The sequence below is a fragment of the Dreissena polymorpha genome, unplaced genomic scaffold, assembly GCF_020536995.1.
Source record: "Dreissena polymorpha isolate Duluth1 unplaced genomic scaffold, UMN_Dpol_1.0 chrUn009, whole genome shotgun sequence".
NCBI lineage: Eukaryota > Metazoa > Mollusca > Bivalvia > Myida > Dreissenidae > Dreissena > Dreissena polymorpha.
The window spans coordinates 63,800-83,933 of NW_026273323.1; the positions used below are offsets into that span (position 1 = coordinate 63,800).

Here is a 20,134-nt window from a genome sequence, read left to right on the forward strand (position 1 = left end):
AATTTTAGTCAATATCAATACTTATAGCTATTCCCGTATGTAAAGCGCAATGTATATGTAAATGATTTTAAATGCCGTTGATTTTCTAGTACAACTTCTACTGAACCTTTATTCTAGATTTTGTTCATTGATCTTTTTCAAAATTTTGAAATAGTTTATATATGCTCGTTTAAACTAGGTTTAATAAATATTTGCGGTATTTTGCAAATTTTCTTATTCAAATATAAATATGTATGTATGTATTTATTTTGACCTTCCAGTCAAGGATAACCCATGAAAGTGCAATGGGGTCCTTTGGTTTTTGCTGAAGAGACAGCAAGCAGAGAAGACTGGGATACAAGAAATCCGGGTGTGATACCCTAGCTCTTTGCGAATAGATATCTTGGTTCTTTTACGTGCTCAGTGTATAGCACCGATACACGCGAGAATTACCTGGGTTTCATACCAGTACATCTCTAGTTGGGTGGGAAACACTTGAAGCATTTCTGAAATTTCCAGTGCCCCGGCCGGGTATTGAACTGGGGACCTCTGGAATGGTAGACCAGAGTGTTACCACTCGACCACCGCACCACCCAATATAGCGAAAGTTAAGCTGATGCAGAAAGAGATTGTAGCACGTGGGCTTTTATTAATGGCAAGTCAAATGCTACGAAAGAACTAGACGAAGAATAAACCTCAGGCAACAAACATATACAAGTGCAGTGTTTTAAAATCCAACTTACCAATACTAAGTCCGAACCGAGGATTATTCACTAAACTGACGGTGTTCGTCGTAGCATTTAGACTGGCCACCTTCACCGACATGTCCGCCCAACTCCAGTACCTGTAACCGTGACTAAAAGTACTTGAGATGAATTAAAGGACTATCGGTAGTGAACCATATACGTCTTATTATCACTAATATATTATGAGATGGCCCAGACTACTAAGACGAAACGACCCCGTGCTGCCTTATATCTTTAACGACGGTATCAACCTACCCGGTATATTTCACACCTACTATATCCTGAAACGAGTTATATAAAGAGACATAATTGTTTTTAAGTTCATGCATGTTTCAGGAACTTTTAGCAAAAGCAGTTATCTTATTTACTTTGCTTTAAGTATTGGCAATAATGAAACTTTTGCTTGTGAAATAGTTTTTTTTTTAATGAAAGTTACCTCCTTTAAACATTCAAGTACTTGCTTTCTTAACTGGCTTGGTTGAACACATGTATACATTTAAAAAAAACTATACTTGGGATTTCTGTGCGATTCTTACCAATAGCCGTAGACCCACAAGTCCGTCTCATTGGCCCATCCCGTCGGTACCGACGAGTTGTACCGGAACCAGGTACCGTTAGGGCCGTCCGGAAGCTCAATTATGTTGATGAAACACTGGCGATGCAATTAAAAGGCCAGTCAAAGTGCATTTGTCAGCACCCGTTTACCGAAATATATAGACTATGTTATAAGCTCAAATTAAGTTCGCAATGGACGTTTGCGGAAGCTCTTTATGCCAAACCTAAACGCGCTAAACATTTTGGTCACGGCGTTACTTTTGGAAAGCGTTTATGGGATCGGCAAGGTTAAGATTATGATGTATTTACTTAAAGCTTAGGCAACACACTGACTTAATATATTTATTATTTTCTGTGACAAATGCTTGTTGCCAATGTCGTTTTAACATTATGCTTGACCAACTTATTTGGCACTCGGTGTCAGAGATGATTAACACCTATTGATATTTACGTAAAACGCAATATACCAAACATAACTTATGTGTAACTAACAACTTCATTGCCAAAACAAATAGAAAACCATTACCAATATGATATAACTGCATTTTTTAAATTAAATGTTTAAATCTCAATTTATAAGCATATACACTTAAACACTTAAAACTCGAAACAACCGAAAACGTATTTCTCTCAATCTTTTCCACTTGCCTCATTTGGCCACTGTGCAACGTGTAGCGGGTTCCCATTGTAGAACACTTCTATCTGAGCGGGATTTTGAGCGCCATTTCCGAACTCTTGAATTGTTCCGTAGTTGTCGATTCCCACATCCGGCAAATGTACAACGCGGACCTTTACATGTATACACGTTCTAATTACGGTGCGATAGTCTCACAATGTTGAATAGTTATATATTAAATATGTAAATATGTCGAAACAAACCTATTCAATAAACGTATGCGGTTTTGCCATGAAACAGTTCCCCACCTATTGCTAACGGTTCGATTTAATTGTTAAAAATGAAATTTTAGGAAGACATTTGACTAAATGGTTTTGATCGTTGGCGATAACTGAGATAATCACAAAATGATCTAACAATAAATAAAATGCGTATATGGCATTTCTCTGAAAAGCGTCTCAAATGTGTGACAAATTAACAATAACGGTGAATAAAAAGACAGATGAACAACAGAATTAACGTTTCAATTTTACTAAGGCAAATGGTAAAATATATCGGTTGGATTATACATAAAAATACATCGGTAAAACAATCAAGAGCTGTCGCAAGACAGCGCGCTCGACTATTCTTCTATTGGAGTAATTTTCTGTCAGTCGTTTAAAACAGTAACTGTGGGCTCATACGTTATGTTGAATATCAGTTCTACGCCTTAATAAAGATCATAGCAAGAAAAGTTGGTAACCAATCTAAAAAGTATAAAATGTAATGTCTCGAAATAAAACGCTTTTATAACTGTAGACGTCGAATTGTAGCCCCTACAATTCATGGTCTCCGAATTAGCTGGAAAATAGAAACTGCAGTTATAGAAAAAACGCATTTAACACATATTTCGTGTGAATTGGTCGAATCTCTTTGTAAGACTAATTTACCTTCATAAGTATTAGTACTTTTGTATTATTTTGTATAGCCTTGGCATACATTATTGCAACATGACTGATTCTACTGTAGTTTGTTATTATTCCAGCGATGTTTGTTTGCAACTGTACACTGCACATTTGAGAATTAAATGTATTTAAAATAATTATATATATATATATATATAAAAATTAATGTCTTCAAAAATACTATCATATAAGCTTAATACACCAACATTCTAGGATGGAAATTGTTTTCCTATGTTTATAAACAATGACATTGTTTGAAGCAAAGTCTACGTGTATGTTAACTTACCGCTAAAAATATCAGCATAATTTCTCATTGAACAGTGATGTTATTTAGGGAAAACTGTTTTTTTTGTATTTGTGTAACAGTGATCTCGACACAACTGGCCGCAAATGCAATCCCCTTGTAGGGTCTGCATGTACGGCACCTTTCATAAAACTACAGCAGAATACTAACATCAAAATTATTGAACGGAATCTGTTTCTCTCGTTTCAGTAACATTGCTCTTGATTCGATTTGCCCCAAACGCAATTCAACGCTCGATCAGCTTGTAACTTACATAATACATACACGTCAATCAAACTAGTTCAATTGTTCCTAAAGTTGTTTGCTGAAACAATAAAAAAGAGGGGTAAATAATTGATTTCGTTGTAGGAACTTTTTCGGGGATGTGGGTGGGTGAAAATAGTTATTATTATTGGGGCGATTGCCTTCTGCAATTCGCCCTATAGGTTACATAATAAACGTTTACCGAAGAATGTAGTCTGTTACTGCATTTAAACACTTTGCATCCAGATTTTGCATTCGCGAACAAAATAGCTCCGATGAGCGCCTGCTCAATCCATTGAAACGTCTTTTCACTTTGGCATTTGCACCCGAGGAACACGCAGCCCTCATGGAAGGTGTATACAGCGACGAAATATTGGTTCAATACTAAACTATCTACACATAACCGATACAGCGCATTTATGTTCGTTCGTTTTAAGAAATCAAATGCGTTCGCGATATGAGCGACAAATGTAATTACCTCGCGCTACATTTTTTACTGTCAATGTAAACATCTCAATTGTCTCAATATTCATGCAGAGTTGTCGTTCCTTGCTCTCACATACAACTCTGCGAAATGCTCAGCTTGCCATTTTGTCTATAAAATAGGTTAAACCGAACAAACGCACTCAATGTATATTTGATTGGATATTTAAGATCGCATGCATTAAATTAAGAAATATGACTTGTAAATGTACGATAAATCGTGCAAAAACTTGCGAGTTTTAATGCAACTCTTTGGAACTAATTTATTGCCCATTTACGCAGATGGAATCATTCCACGCACTTCACAAGTGTAAACAATTGAACATATTTTTTTGAGTGACGTTAGGAATTGCTTCGACGTGTGTATGTATGTTGATTTCTTAACATAAACAAACATATCAATTTTATAATAATGAATAAGACTGATATAAGATATCATGGTATAATATGGTTTTCTTTAATGCAGTGAATGCAATGTAACCGTCGTGCAAGAGATTGTTTAGTATTCTGTAACCTCAATGATGAACGCTTGGAATGATCATGACATAAATGAGACGCTTTCATAACAATAATCCGTTCTGAGCCCAACACAGAGGTGAATGTAATGTAACCGTCGTGCAAGATATTGCAATTGTCTTTGCGCTACACAGTTTTTATATGACAATTTGCCCGTGCTGTTCATGCCAGTTTTTAACTTTTTCCTTACACACAAAATACATGTTGTGGTTGTCACTTTCACATAAGCTAATTAATTTGCGTTAATGTTTTCCAAGTAATCAAAACAATCTCGCATATGTCCGTCCTAACAGTAGAACATTATCAACATTTATTTTTTGTTCTCATAAAGTCGCTATATGACCTACACTGTGTCGGTGTAACTCAACATCCAGAAAATAAATTAATTGAATATATATATATGAATAATAATTGAATCTACATGATGTACAGAAACCTTACGACAACGAAATCACAGATACATATTACACTAAGTCAGAGTAGAAAACTAGGTTACCAGTTCAAATGAATATAATCAAAATTGTATTCACAAACGTTTCGCAGTTATGAATAGACACGTGCGACAATGACATGTTTTAAAAAGCAGCATATACTTTCACTCATATATTATGTTAACAGCCTGCCACCCTTCCTTAATTCTATCTGTATTATTCAACAAAGGTGGTTGGCATCATGTTGTATAGTGTTTTTACGACCACAAAAGTTGAGCAAAATGGCCACATCCAGTACTTTCAGTACTTTGATTTTTATATTCTGGAAGGAGTGCGGTGCAAAAAAGCATATTCCTAACTTGTAACCTGCACTTAAAATACTACAGTCGAAACTGACCTAACGGCCACCTGACAATATGTCACATGCAGACAACTGTCAGTCTGAATTCCCACCGACGAAAATCACTCTATATTTAATGCTGAATAACGGTCACCTGTCCATCATGGCAAACGGCCACTATATTCCTCTCCGAAATTCATGTGTTTGAACTGAAAACAACGGTCATGCGTCAGTCGCCTCGCGTCGCGAAAATTGAAAACACAGCACATCATTTGTCCGTCTGTTTTGCGGGTAAAAAGTCTGATAGCGGTATTTCCTTTGATATTATAAAAGCGGCCCGCTGCGAGTAAACAAATAACATAGCGTTGAGAAACGGTCGAAACAAAGGATAACGATCGCCGTTTGTGCATCCATGACTGGTAAGCTTAATAGTCTCACCATTAGTATTGAATTTTGCATTTTGATTGCATGAAACAGGTGAAATTAACAACAACAATGTGTATTAATAGCAATTATCGTCTGCGGGTATAACGCATGAGCGCGTGACAAAGTCAATTGATCTTTATCGCTTATTAAGTGTAAAAAACAACATCAAGCTTGCGAGTGTTTTAAAAGAAGGCGATAAGAGGATAAGTGATCGGCTTTTAAAGGCACACCATACACTGATTTGCAACATTTATAACAATCTTCAGGCATATATGAAAGTGTTTTTTTTGCTTGGAGTGAATTGTTTTGATTGTTGTGAGTGAGAATGGTTGTGTGTGTTTTGAAGTTTTTTGCGTGATAAGTTATCTTTTTTGTGCATAATGTGCTATGTTTTTTGATAAAGAATGAATGAATGTTTGTAGTTGGTATGAGGGTGTTGCATGAAAATGTTGTTTGTGTGATGTTTGCGTACAAATAAATGTTAACCAATTTTTTGCGTCTTTTTCTATGAATGTGAACGGTACAGATACATCGTACTATCGGTTTATGACAGCGAATCCGCTTTTACACTTGTTCGGAGGTGACGTCAATGTCACGTGATAAGCTTTATTTACTGAATGAACGAGATGCATTAGTAAACAATTATACTAGCGTTGATTAAGTCATTGCTTTAGTTTAAAAATATGAAATTAAATCAATCTATAAGTTATTATTCTGTATTATTAAATGTAAGTTAGTTCTCTTATTATGCTTTGTTATCGGCTATGAGCCTTTGTTTAACACTGTATTCAAACGACTGGGTGGGGTAACGACGTATCAATACTACCTACTGACTAACCATCTTAAAATTGTGATCCGAAAATAACGGTCACCTGCGGACTACGGTCACTTTGGTCAGTTCCCTTAACTGACCGCTGTTCTCAGGGTTGACTATTTATATAGGCTCGGCTCTGTGGTGTTTGTAGATGGTCCAAGCTTGACTGAGCTTGCCGAATAATTCCATAGTCATGTAACAAGGCCACTATCATACTTTACAGAGGGTTGATTATTTGTTCAACCTGCGGACGAGTGCAGTTGCTAGCTCGAGAAAATTCTAGATATTGGATTTGACCGTTGTTGTCCGCAGAATTTCATAACCGCCAAACACTTAAGCCGCAAAAACTAGTTTCCACAAAGCGATTTTTTGTTTTAACACATAACTTGAAAGGTCACCCAATCATAATCTGTTGAGATCATCTTGCATGTTTTGTTGTAGGCTAATCATATTTTTCGCACTTATTATTTAAAAAAACAACAATATAATTTACGTGTATGATAAAAAAGTTATTGTGAAAACTTAGCTATCCTATTAGTTTAAACTCGTGGTGAAAGATGGTAACACTAACTTATTCTAATGATCTTCTGTCACATGTATACTTTGCTTGGGGTGACCGTGCGGTCACGGAGAATTTCATTGTTTCTAAACATAAGATTTCCGCTCAATAAATAGAGCATTGAGGTTTTTGCCTTGAAATGCGTGTTTATGATGTTTATGAATCGCCTTTCCACTTAAATAGCGACTTATCACCACCAAGGGATTAGGACGAAGTAACGAAGAAAGCACAGAAAACCAGTCTGAATGAAAAGGACATTTATTGCAAAATGTCATAAACTTAAACAAAACATCTAAATTAATCCAATAGATTTATGACAAGTTCCCTTCTACCCTGCTGGGCAAGCAAGAAACCCGCCTTAATACATATAAAGGCAAAGCATACCTGAAGGTACATAATAAAAGGCATATTTATAACTGCATCAATATGCATGACAATGTAAAAGGCATTAGTCAAAAACACACATAGAAGGTATTATGAATGAGCAAAAAAAATTTATATATATATATATATAAATGTTTTACGCGGAGTCTGAATGGAGGTACGATAATTTTTCTAGCAACTTTCTGCTAACAGCGTTCTCTAAGACTGAGAAAAAGGCGCTTTGCTTTGTCTGCGAAAGGACGCTAAGCGCGTGGTCACGTGACTCGGACCCTGGCACCAGATTGGATGAGCGTTAAGCGACATTAGGCAACCTTTTGGCACAATTCCAACCCGCCCCGCGTCTTTACATAACTTTTAACCAAGTTCGATTCATAAAACCTTTTATGTGTGCATACAATTTCAATTATGAATCGCCTTTCCACTTAAATTGCGACTTATCACCACCAAGGGATTAGGACGAAGTAACGAAGCAAGTACACAAGTCATAAACTTAAACAAAACATCTAAATTAATCCAATAGATTTATGACAAGTTCCCTTCTACCCTGCTGGGCAAGCAAGAAACCCGCCAAACGTGAAACGACGTTTCACGCCCGCCCTAGCAGACATTGTTTGAGAAAGTTATTTAAATTAAAATAAATTAATTGTAAAAAGATAAAATTTAGTTTTGTGGCATGGCAACATTTTGTGTTGTCAACAATTTTATTTTAAGTTTTTTGTTAAATTTAACTTTTTAGTACATCCAAATTATATTAAACATGCAATATATAATTTTAAAAGATGACTGACAGAAAATGAACGTTATTAAATCAAATCGGAAGAATGGTCGAGCGCGCTGTTTTTGTGGTGGCGTTTGTCCTTTTTTTACCGATTTCGAACAATAAAACAACCCATATATTTAAAGGCTCTATAAAGGTGAAGATCCGTAATTATTTACCGATTTTTAAATATTTTTTCCGTATTTTATATATAAAGGTTATCAAAAACAATATATATTTGCTATTGGACATTACCGTAAAAATATGAGCAATACAACTTGTTTTGAGCTCAAAATACAGTGTCCTCCAAGTCAATCGTGTTTACAAACAATCAGATTATATACATCACTGTTTACTCGGAAAAGTGAAGACTCGGGTCACCAAAAATATATATCGTGATTTTCAATGTTTTCCGGTATCACTCACAAAGTATGCCTCTTCTTATAATGGTCAAAACGTTTGTAGTGATTTAATTAGTTACTTTTTGCTGGTAAAATGTTGTTTAAAATAGAATTAAAAGTGAATGTTCTTTTGGCTATTTTTAGCATACGTCACAGCTTTGGGGCTACATATCACATTAGTTGCAAAGTTGTAAACATTTCTTCCAATTATGAAACGAGTATCTTCAATACTTATTGACAACGTTGCACCTCAGCTGTGTTATTAGCATTTTTTTATGCAAGAGTAACAGAAATCCGCTAAAAATTAGACAAGTTGATATGCATAATAATTGGATTTGTCACCTTTATAGGGCCTTTAACATTTTCCTGCGTCATAAAAGCCGATTTGCTTGTAAGAATATTATGCGTGAAAGATACATAAAGGTAATAACATGCACAACATATGTGTGAAAACGTGCACAATCAACCCAAACGCAGACGTGTTCGTTTAAATAAATCAGATGTTAAAAACTTCTCAAGGGACATTTTGGAAGTCAACGAAAGCAGTTGAACTACACGATAACCCCAAACCAAATGTGACACGACGGCGTTTGATGCCCTCACTGATACTATTTGGCGGCGATTCAAATCGTTAATGTCGTTATTTGCCATTTTTTTGAAATTATTCAATGCTATAGTCAATCTTGCACACGTTTAACTACCATGGCATACCACATACCAGCTGTTTAACGTTAAATCCTAAACCTAAACGCAGTATCATTTGAGGTCAACATCGATATTTAAAATTTCACAAATATCCTTACTCGAATTTTATTGAAAGTTAAATTTAATTACCTGACACCGCCAAGGATGGTAGTAGAACATTAAGAATAACCGATATCAAGCAAGTGTTTTATCTGTGGTATTCTTTGTTTTTTTTTTCAAAATAAATAATATTCCGTTATCACTGCATCATATGGCGTTCTAGATTTATGCTGACGTTGGTAAAAATACTAAATTGTTATTTTGTTGTTGTCAGAATGGAAATCAAACATATTTCTATGTTTGACACATGTTGCATTATTTTGTTACATAAGCTTTAGTTCGTTATGACGCGCCAGAATTTGGTAGAAAGGGCAGTCCGACGCCGATACATGTATACTATTCGTTGTGTTTGTTTGTTTGGACAAGTCCGTTTTGTCCTACATTCCACTGAAATGTCATTGTACTGAATAAACCAACTCGGTATTGAGTACACCTAGTACTGATATACTGGTAGCTTCTTATCAACACGTCCGTAATTGAGTTTCTGTAGTATGTTTGCATATTAATTAAACATAATTCTTTCCATTGTGATCATTGTCCGTATTGGAACGTCCATGTTGAGATGTTAACCAGCGTAGCTTTCTTACTAAGCTGCAATGGACTGCTGGCGTTGGTGACAGCTGCAGACGTTCATTTGTATGTCAGTCCCACGGGCTCTGACCTCAACAACGGGTAAGCTTCAATCAATATATGCATGTGTATACACTTAAATAGCGCTAATATTAAATATACCGCATAGTAAACTTATAGAAAATACATATAGCTACTAGAAACGCAACATCTTTAGGTACTATATGTACTACATATATACCTCTAAGATTTACGACATATGTAGGTACTATATGAACCAAATCTGGGTCTTCTAGATATGCAACAGCTATAGCTACAAGATATATCACATCTACAACTACTATATGCACCACATCTATAGCTACTTTATGTACCACATCTATAGCAACAATATGTACTACATCTATAGGTACTTTATGTATCACAATTATATTAAATAGATATGCCGCATCTTTATCTAGACGTAGAACATCTATGGCTAGTAGATATATTAACATCAGTAACCATCAACATTACTGTAGCCATCACAAATTTTACTAGAATTCTCATAACAATGAAATACTATCTTATATCAACATTATATTTATAGTACAGGCGAAGGCATCCCTATGAAAACGATTCAACATGCGATTACAATCCTCAAGGGATTTAAGTACGACAGTGCGTACATTTATTTTATGTAATTTGCAAATACTAAATTGTTGACTGTTGGATGTACTTCATGACTGTTGTTTATATTTACTGTTATGTTTTTTTTTTAACATGGGCACTCGATAAGTAAAACATGGTATACATGTAATTTGTTTTATTTCAAGAACATTTCAAGTGAGTTGATTTTATAATCTTAATGATTAATTTTCCATTTTATAGAATTATTGTTTATGGATCTCTGATAGTATACAATTGTAAAGGATATTACAAATTTTGATGATAAATAATGTCTACATCTTCAAATAATCGATAGCTTTACTTGCAATATTCTCTAGGACTTTCTCTGATGTATAGAATGCTTAATAAATACATTTTTTGATTGATCCACACCTCTAGCGGCCTACATCGAGTTACTGAAAGGTCATCACGATCTTGAAGCAACTTTGCAAATTAACATCAGTAACGTCGTCATACGTTCGTATCAACGGCAGACCGTATACGTGGTATGTGCAATACGTTTGTTTCAACGTCAGGCCGTATTAGTATTATAATAAACGTACATACGCTCATATAAACGTCAGGTCATTATACGTGTTGGAAAATTACATTAGCATCCGCGTTAGGCCATAAACGTAGAATGTACAAACGTTCTCACCACGTCAGTCCATATACTGTGTAGGTTCAGTATGTTCGTATCAACGCCGAGCTTCATACGTTTTAGGTTCAATACGTTCTTTACGACTCATGGCCGTAAACATGATATGAACAGTAGACGTTTATACCAACAACATTAAGCCATATTCGTGTTGTCACAATGTACGTTAGTATTTAAGTTATGCAATATTTGTGGCATGCACAGTATGTTTGTATTTATGTCAGGCCGTACACGTGGTAGTTGAAGTACGCTCGTATTCACGTCAGGTCATATTCAGGGGTATGTACACATTCGTTTTAACGAAATACTTCACTATTAATTATTAAAATGATAACCAGGGCGGATATAATCTCCTGGTCCTGCTTGCCAGATGTACAGACTCTGTATTACATTTATTTCTACTATACAATGTCAATGCTTCCCATCGTCATGGTCCAAACGATATACGATTTGTTTATAAACGTGTTTAAATAAAGAGTATACTCTGCAGTGTTAGCTCCATTAAATACCCGAATCATAACAAAACATGTCATATGATCATACGACGACGCCATTGAATTGCGCGAATACATGACAGACAGAACACTGCGCATGCGTTGCTTTGCTACTATAAACATGTAGTTGACTATTTGGTGCTTTCATTTGAGAAATGGATCTTCGACACGGCAAAGCATTAAAAACACTTGTAAAACGCGGTTGCATATTATTTCATATCAATGCTTGGAGGAAAAATACTAGCGTTTTTATGTCAACGCGTCAAACTCAAAGGTCAAGGTTTAAGGAGCTAAGTGTTCATGTAGAGACAGTAAAATTTGTTTCAGCACAATATCTTGAGAACGCTTTGACATATCATCATACACATTGGTGTAAAGATTGCTTGGGCGAAAGGATTTATCCCTATTTGCTTTGGTCATCAAGTCAAAAGTCAGAGATTGTAACAATATAAAGAAGTGAAACTCCAGCTGCTGGAGCAGTATTGAATTTTCATTAAAACAATTAGTTGGTCCTTTATTTAAGGCAAGTGACCGATTGCCCAAACAGTACAAAACAGCACAATACAGCACAATACAAACCAACATAAACACAAAATATGAATAAAGCTGGGGTCACCGCCTTGGAACGGTCAATGCAAAGCATTGGGGTTTAAACCTGGTTATAGAGCGCTCAACCTCACACTTGGCCCAGCAATATTCATTAATACATATAAGTGTTATTAAATTTAACGTCATAGCATTGTAACTCAAATTAAACAATAATAAAAGGGACTTAAAACGCATTCAATTTAATTACTATTTAATTACTCAATTTCATTGAAGATACAAGAGTAACAGAGTTACAACTTTTTTGAAGAACGATCAAATAAAACTATTAACAATTGTCAACTACATTCCTTCTTTATAGAAAAAGATTTGAGAATATAGCGTCATGGAGTTAGTATCTCAGATAATCATCGCGCAAATACAGGAAGAAGTAGCAATAATGGGTGTAAAAATTCCATATTACATAGCTTGGTTGTTTATGTGACTGCTAAAAAAATAAAAATAATTAAATCAAACAAGAAACGCCTATCAGAGAGAAAATATAAATAAAATGGAACGTTATAAACCCAATGACCTATGCATGTAGATTACAACTGGGAAAGTCGGTCGTATGACGTCACAAAAAGAAATTTATCATTATAATTATGTTGTTGAGAACGCATTGAACATCAATTCAAGTTTTTAAAGTGGTTATATGGAATGAAAAAATAGCGAGTTGTGATTCGTAGATAACGACATGAGCAGAAATTAAGAAATCGGTGTCAGGTTTAACTCTAAGGAGCGCTTATAATGGCACTGTTTGATACGAGTTCGTTGAACAACTCACTCGTCTAAGTCACATGCAATAGTTACATGACATTCGTTTCTGAAAATTTTGTAAGGACGCTTTGACGTACGGTCATGCACATTGAAATAGTGGTTATTTGAAAGGTACGAAAGAAGTCTATAAAGATTGAGATCATCAAGTGAAGTGTCACGGTTATGAAACGCCTCGTCTGTATTCTTCTGGAAATTATTATATCGGCTGTTTCATCGAAATGATGTGGTAGTCTGTTGTGTGTTTGTTTTGGTATGTTGTGTGTTTGCGATGGTATGATGTGTGTTTATGATGATATGCTGTGTATGTGTGTGTGATGATATGCAGCTGGGTTATCTAACATGATGACCTTTTTATTCGCTATGATGTTGTTGGCGTTTTTTTCATGCGGAACATTCGTTTCTTGTCAAAGATCTGTGGGGTATATCATACAAATAATTCACCATTCACGTGAATTTTGACAAGAATCAAGTGTTCCGAATGCAAATAACAGCATGAAAGAAATTTGTTTCCTTACAATATCTAGAGAAAGATTTGACCTATAATCATCAATGTTGCTTAGCTGAATAGTTAGGAAAAAGACAGGTTCATATTGAATCTATGATCAACAGGTCAAAGATCAATACACATGGGTATGTAACATGAAAAGTGCTTCCACACAATATATTTAGCATTCACAAGACAATATGAATTAATATACTGGATATTTTTGGCGAAAGAAACTCCATAATAATATTCTATTCAAGCGATCAAAGTTTAAGGTAACACGGTAGACTTCACCCCAATGCGGGCGGCATACATGTTTTAGACACATCTTGGTATAGAAAAAGTTTAAGCATTTTGTAAGCGAGCGATCCCGTTACGAACTTTATGATCAAGCGAGTTTAATAACTAGTTAGTGATGAGTGTTAACGATCGTAAGATTTTTTTTATCGTATGATCTGAAGCGAAGCATTTAAGATTACGTTATTGTATCTAAATTTTGCAATGCCATCAATAAAATAATGTAGTCAGTAAAACACCCAAAACATAATCTCTCCCAAAAGATCAAATATTCGTGGTATTAAACACAAAAAAATAATTCATTTAATATATGAAATTTGAGTGTTTTTGAACTTCAGTAAAAGGTTGTGTCAGTGCGCCCTTAATGAATGGGGAAGAGCTCTGATTAGTATAAGCACAGAATAATGTAATATTTGTTGCAATTATTAGTAAACTACGTTTTGGCATTATGTGGGTTCTATTTATGAACCTCATCTACGAAAACATGGTGTATTTCATTCCTTTTTTAAATGATTATTCTTTGAATTGATTTTTGTTTTTATTTAATTGAAACGCATGCGGTTATTGCATATGTTTATTAATATCGATGAGCTGTATATATTCGTACGTCGAAATAAACTTTAATATTCTTTTATATTTTTTTTTATTTGATGTGCATGTCAGATCCACATTTTCAGTAAATGTATTACTAACCATGATTGTTTAAATTAATATAAATCAAATTATATTTAAGTTTTCCTATCATAAACACTCTTATGTAGAGATACGTATATAATGGAATGATTCCTTTCTAGACGGGCGGTAAACCAATCGAAAGCCGTTATTTTAAGCACGTGACCGACCATGACGTTCTTGCTACGCTGCCACATATTGCACGACAGCACGTAAGTCTTTCTATCAAACCATCATTGGATAAATGAAATGCCATATAAGGACATTATTTTTGTTACAACATTTTGTGACTATTTAATCAATCGCAACCGATGAAAATCATTATGTGCACAATATTCGAACACAAATCATATTTGAATATATAACATTAATATTCAATTATTGCCAATAATCGCTTATGGATATTACCAAACTAATGTTAAACAAGATAATAAATAGGCGTTTTTTCTGATTTTAAAACGAGCGCATGTTGATGCTTATGATTCGGAAATAATGAAAACAGATTCTTTAGCAGTATGTTTGAAGAATGTCAACTTTTCATGGAAAATCCCAGATCTGTTTGTTAAGGATGTAAGTGTCGATATAATCTCATATTAACTAAATCTACAAATACCGTTAAACCACAATATAAACATGAATCAATATATAGGTCCGCGTGGTTCATTTGCCGGATGTTGGTATCACAAACTTCGGAACAATCAACGAATTCGGATTTTACCGTCAAAATCCTGCGCCTATAGAAATGTTCTTTAACGGGAAACCACTACACGTTGCGCAGTGGCCAAATGAGGCAAGTTGGAAAGATTTAAAAGAATAACTTTTCGGTTCTTTCGGGTTTTAAGTGTTGGCCGTTTAGATTTACGTGGTTTATCATGTAAGACTCAAGTAATAAATATATAAGGGTAAGTATGTAAGTATGTTGGAAATGAATCAGTAATCACATTTTAACGTTCTACAATGTCAATCCCATGATCGCTTTCAAGAAGTAGAGCAGTGAACGAGATATAAGGTTCTTGCAGTTGAACATAAAGCGCTGTCGAGCTGTCCATTCAGTACAAAATACTTGTTTTAATATCTTATATATGTGGGTAAACGTGCACTACCAAATTACACACATTGGACCTTAAATTTGCATCACCAGGGTTTCATCAACATAATTGAGGTTCCGGCCGGTCCGAACGGTACCAGATTCCAGTACAACTCGTCGGTACCGACGGGATGGGTTAATGAGACGGACCTTTGGGTTTACGGCTACTGGTAAGAATTGCGTGGAAACGCAAACTATTGGTTTGGGGAATTTATATGTGTGTTAAGCTTTTCTATATAGAAAGCAAGGATTGCATATTTGACTTAGTTTACGTGTACACTAATAAGTTGTTTTTACACTGTTAGTTTAAAGCAAGAATACGCTGTTTGCATAAATAAGAAGACTTACAGAAAAGTATTTAAGATGACACATGTTTGTGATATATAAGCGTGTACTATTGTTAAAAATAGGAGGCGGCATTTGGGCATCTATTAAATTTTTAAAATATATGTATTTCAATGGAGATGATCTATTGCTCAAACATACATTAAACAATGTTATACCAATTACATGATTGCACGGTATTAGAACAAAAGCCAACGTATTGAAAAGTATTGCTGCTGACCCTTAAATTAAGGGTGCAGTATTTCAAACGAACATGTTTGTCGACAGAAAACTGTTGCATGGGGTACATGACGAAAGGTCAGGCATGACAATAGATATATTGGGTATGTGGGTTATCTGAGTTTGAACTAAGGAAGTTATGTATGTGTAAATGTTTGCTTCATTCAAAGACTTTTTTGGTAATGTTAAGTTTAAATATCGGACGCTACTTGGATGTCAGAGCTGGGTCGCCCTTATTAAAGAATGGACACACATTTGCATTTTTCCAACAAGACGCCATTTTGCGAGCAGTTAAACACGAATTAAACTGTTCACAAATGTGATAACTAAGTTGGTACATTCCATCCAGGAGAATTTTCCTAGCTTCAAACATTCAACCGAGTCGTTGGCCTCTTCCTCTTATGTAGACTGTTTTCAGAAATTGTCAGTGTTTACATTGGGTACCTAGGATGTTTGTATTTATGCAATATTTACTAGCAACATAATAATTTTAATTTAAGCTTTGCTTGAGTTGTGCGCCTCGAAAGTGTTCGCGTGTTTATCGAAGAGGGGTGGAATGTGAATTTGCGAGTTAAAGAAACGGAAGACCGTATAATTTTCCAGCGTTCGTGACCCAGATTTCAGAAGACTTCAGTTTGCCTGCAAATTTTCAAAATATGGGTTGTTTGAAAGAATCTTTACTTAATATCTGACACGTCGAAAAATTGACAAGTGTGTTTACGTATCTTCGATATAATCTTTTCTTTATCGAATTTTCTTCGTAGCGTTATTGTTTATCCATGGTAAATCATAAGAGCGGATACATTTTAGAATGCATGTCGTTAGAACCTCTGTCACAGGTTCTGGAGTTGGGCGGACATGTCGGTGAAGGTGGCAACTCTAAATGCCTCGACGGGCATCGTCACTTTGGTGAAGAATCCACAGTTCGGACTTAAAATTGGTAATTGTATAGCTATTTACTCTAAATTAAAAAAAACATGATAAAAGAGGCTTAACAGCAACAGTAATATGTTTTTGATATAAAGGGAATTTCGTATTCAAAACTCTTGTTGACACATATATTTCATAAAAGGCGCTTTCCGAAAACTTGTATTTAAACGCTTTCTAAATTTACACGCTGACATTCTGAAAAATTACATGAAAATGTCACAACCCCTTGACACCTGCCCTTAGCTTCTTAACCAGAACGTTTCTTCCCTTACCGAACAAAATTATATGTCGCATATAAGCAGTTTACAAGTTTCGCATATAAGTCGCTAATAAGTCGCATGTTGGGATTTTACATGCAAGTGAGATGTAAGCGAAGTATAAGCCGCATATAAAAATTTGATACATATAAGCGGGGTATAAGGGAGTTATATGCGATTTATATGCGGTTTATAAGCACACTATAAAGTTATTGAGCAGTTTGCATATAAGCCGCTTATACGGACGCACGAACCCACGGACGGACGACGGAAACCATACCATCCTATAAGTTCCTTTGGCCTTCGGCTAGTAGTGCTAAAGAACGGCATATGCCGGAAAACGTTTACCCGTCAAAGCAACATAAATGTTCTCTGCGTTATCGGTTTAAGGAGTCATCACACCTGCAAGTGGGTGAGGAACCTGTCAAAAAGTGTTTTGTCATAAACTCCATTTATTCAAGTTGTCATGCTTTGAATGTTACATAACAAAATAGATAGTAAGCCTTCAACAAGTGTATTGCAACCAATAAAAGTTTAAAATATATTTAGACAAGAAGTAATAACTTACAATAGAAAGTGTCACTTAACGGGCGATCAAACATCAATTACATCACTTAAGATTTCTTACATGTAACGAATATGTCACGCGCGCATATAGACCTTCTTGAAAACGAAAAAACTCAAAAGCAAGACAACATTTTATTAGTCAGACGAATGTCATTTAACTATATATCATTATTTTATCTAATAAAATAGATACATCTTACCAATTATTATATTTAGTTTATGACATTTTTTTCAAGAAAACACTGACCATTACCCCACCCACTATTGACAAACTGTGAAATGCCTATGCCCTAATTTAATATCTTATTCATCAAATGAATTAATTTTGTTAAATAACAATAAAATACAAACCATTAACAGTATCTGATTAGAAAGAGTTATATATTTACCTCTTTATTGGGCATGATTGTTAGAAATCATTAAAAAGACACACACCAGTGTTTGACTGAAAATTTCAAACTTGTTATTGTATTGTGTTGCTCTGATTGGTCAGAATTAGAACAATAGCTGTGTTTTTATATTTAATGAGTTGATGTCCTTTTCGGTAGATTTCTGAGAAGTGAATTAATTTACAACATTAAAATGAAGACTTTTATTATTTTATGTTTTTATTATCCGTTTCAGCAGACCAATTTTTATCTACCGTACGCCAATAACAGATGAATTTGACAACAAAAGGAAGTATTGTGTCATGGTTTAAATCGAACATCACAGCTATTGAGCTGTCATTATGTTTGACATCATTAATAATATTTTCTTTGCCAATAAGGTCATTTTGGAGGGCCTCCAGAACAAGTTCGCTTTGCGGATCAAGGAGGCTACTTCCGCTTCTACAACGTGTTCTCTGAGCTGGACTCCTCGGTGAGTCACCACGAGCTGTATCGCTTTACAACGCACACAGTTACACATAATTGCAATTGTTCATTTGTGTACCCGCTTTAATTCTTTGACAACATTGTAGGGACAAGCATTATATTTACGTATCTTTTATTTTTAGTACCGGTAAAACACACATTGAGCGATCAGATCGAAAAAAATACCGTCTTATGTATGTTTTTTTAATTACCATTTTGGGGAATCATTTTGTCATGCCGACGAATATTACGGATATAAGGGTATATCTCAATCCTACAAAAATTACCCAATCCGATTGGATTACAGCGGTCACGTGCCCATTGTGTATTTTCCATACACCCCGAGTAATTTCCATACACCCCGAGTAATCGAGTAGTCGGTTGAGATATAATCGTTACACAGTTAGTTACTGATGGTGTATGGGAAACTAGTATACAACCTTAGTATTATAATGCATACTCGAGCTTCGCTCTCGTATGGTATGAACTTACTGAGGGTGTGTATCCCATACACCATCAGTTACTAACGGTGTAATTAATAATACGCTTCAACAACCTCAGACGCGTATTGAACCAACCAATGTGTAGGCTTAAGAATAGATAATATACACAAAAATATACAACTTAACGTTTTTCAATTTCTTGTTTACAATGTTTATAATTTCATAATAAATGTTCGTAAGAACTTTGCAGGAAGCGAAGGAAATATGTTGCAATACATTTTAGGGTGAATATTACATGGACAGGAGCTCTGGTAATCTCTACGTGTGGATGCCAAATCAAGACGGAAATATCAGTCTCTCAGACGTTACTTACGTTTCCCTCATCAACGACTGTATCAAGTATGTCTTTCAAAGCTACTGTGTGCATGTCTTTAAAAGCTGCTATGCCACGATTGGCAACATGAAAACAAAGGGAACTTATTATTTTAAATCACGAAACTGATATTTACGAACAACACCCTGCTTAAATTACATTGTGGTCACATTATCAAAATCCCAAAGCCCCGGATTTATTCATTTACATGATTTTAAAGGGAATTCTCATTTTCGTCTCAATGCGCTTTTCAGCTATGGATGTTATTGTGAAATTACTGAACTTACAAGGAATTACTTAAGCGTAGCGGTTAATATTTCAGCGGCTCACTCGAAAGGCTTCGAAACAATTCACATACAGTATGCTCTCATAATTTTTATACTGCATACCATTTGCAAAACATATAGTAACAATAAACCTAAATTAATAACATAATTGTAAATGAACTATATACCAAATTTATATCAATGAAATGTTGCCTAAACAATATTTCGATTGTAGAACCTCACAGCAAAGTAAAGTTGTAAATCGGACGATAGGAAAATAAAAATAAAATTTCAACACATACT

At 35.0% G+C, this 20,134-nt stretch overlaps 1 protein-coding gene across 1 annotated transcript in view; it reads left to right on the forward strand.

Annotated features, from left to right (window-relative positions):
* The window catches only part of LOC127863458 (uncharacterized), a 95,344-nt gene that overhangs the window by 63,360 nt on the left and 11,850 nt on the right, over positions 1-20,134 (forward strand). Inside the window, exons 2-9 of the mRNA XM_052402990.1 lie at positions 10,462-10,532; positions 10,920-11,026; positions 14,613-14,702; positions 15,140-15,280; positions 15,632-15,747; positions 16,981-17,081; positions 18,665-18,756; positions 19,476-19,591. Of these exons, the coding sequence (XP_052258950.1) occupies positions 10,481-10,532; positions 10,920-11,026; positions 14,613-14,702; positions 15,140-15,280; positions 15,632-15,747; positions 16,981-17,081; positions 18,665-18,756; positions 19,476-19,591 (815 nt within the window). The 5' untranslated portion in view covers positions 10,462-10,480. The remainder of the gene's footprint in view (positions 1-10,461; positions 10,533-10,919; positions 11,027-14,612; positions 14,703-15,139; positions 15,281-15,631; positions 15,748-16,980; positions 17,082-18,664; positions 18,757-19,475; positions 19,592-20,134) is intronic.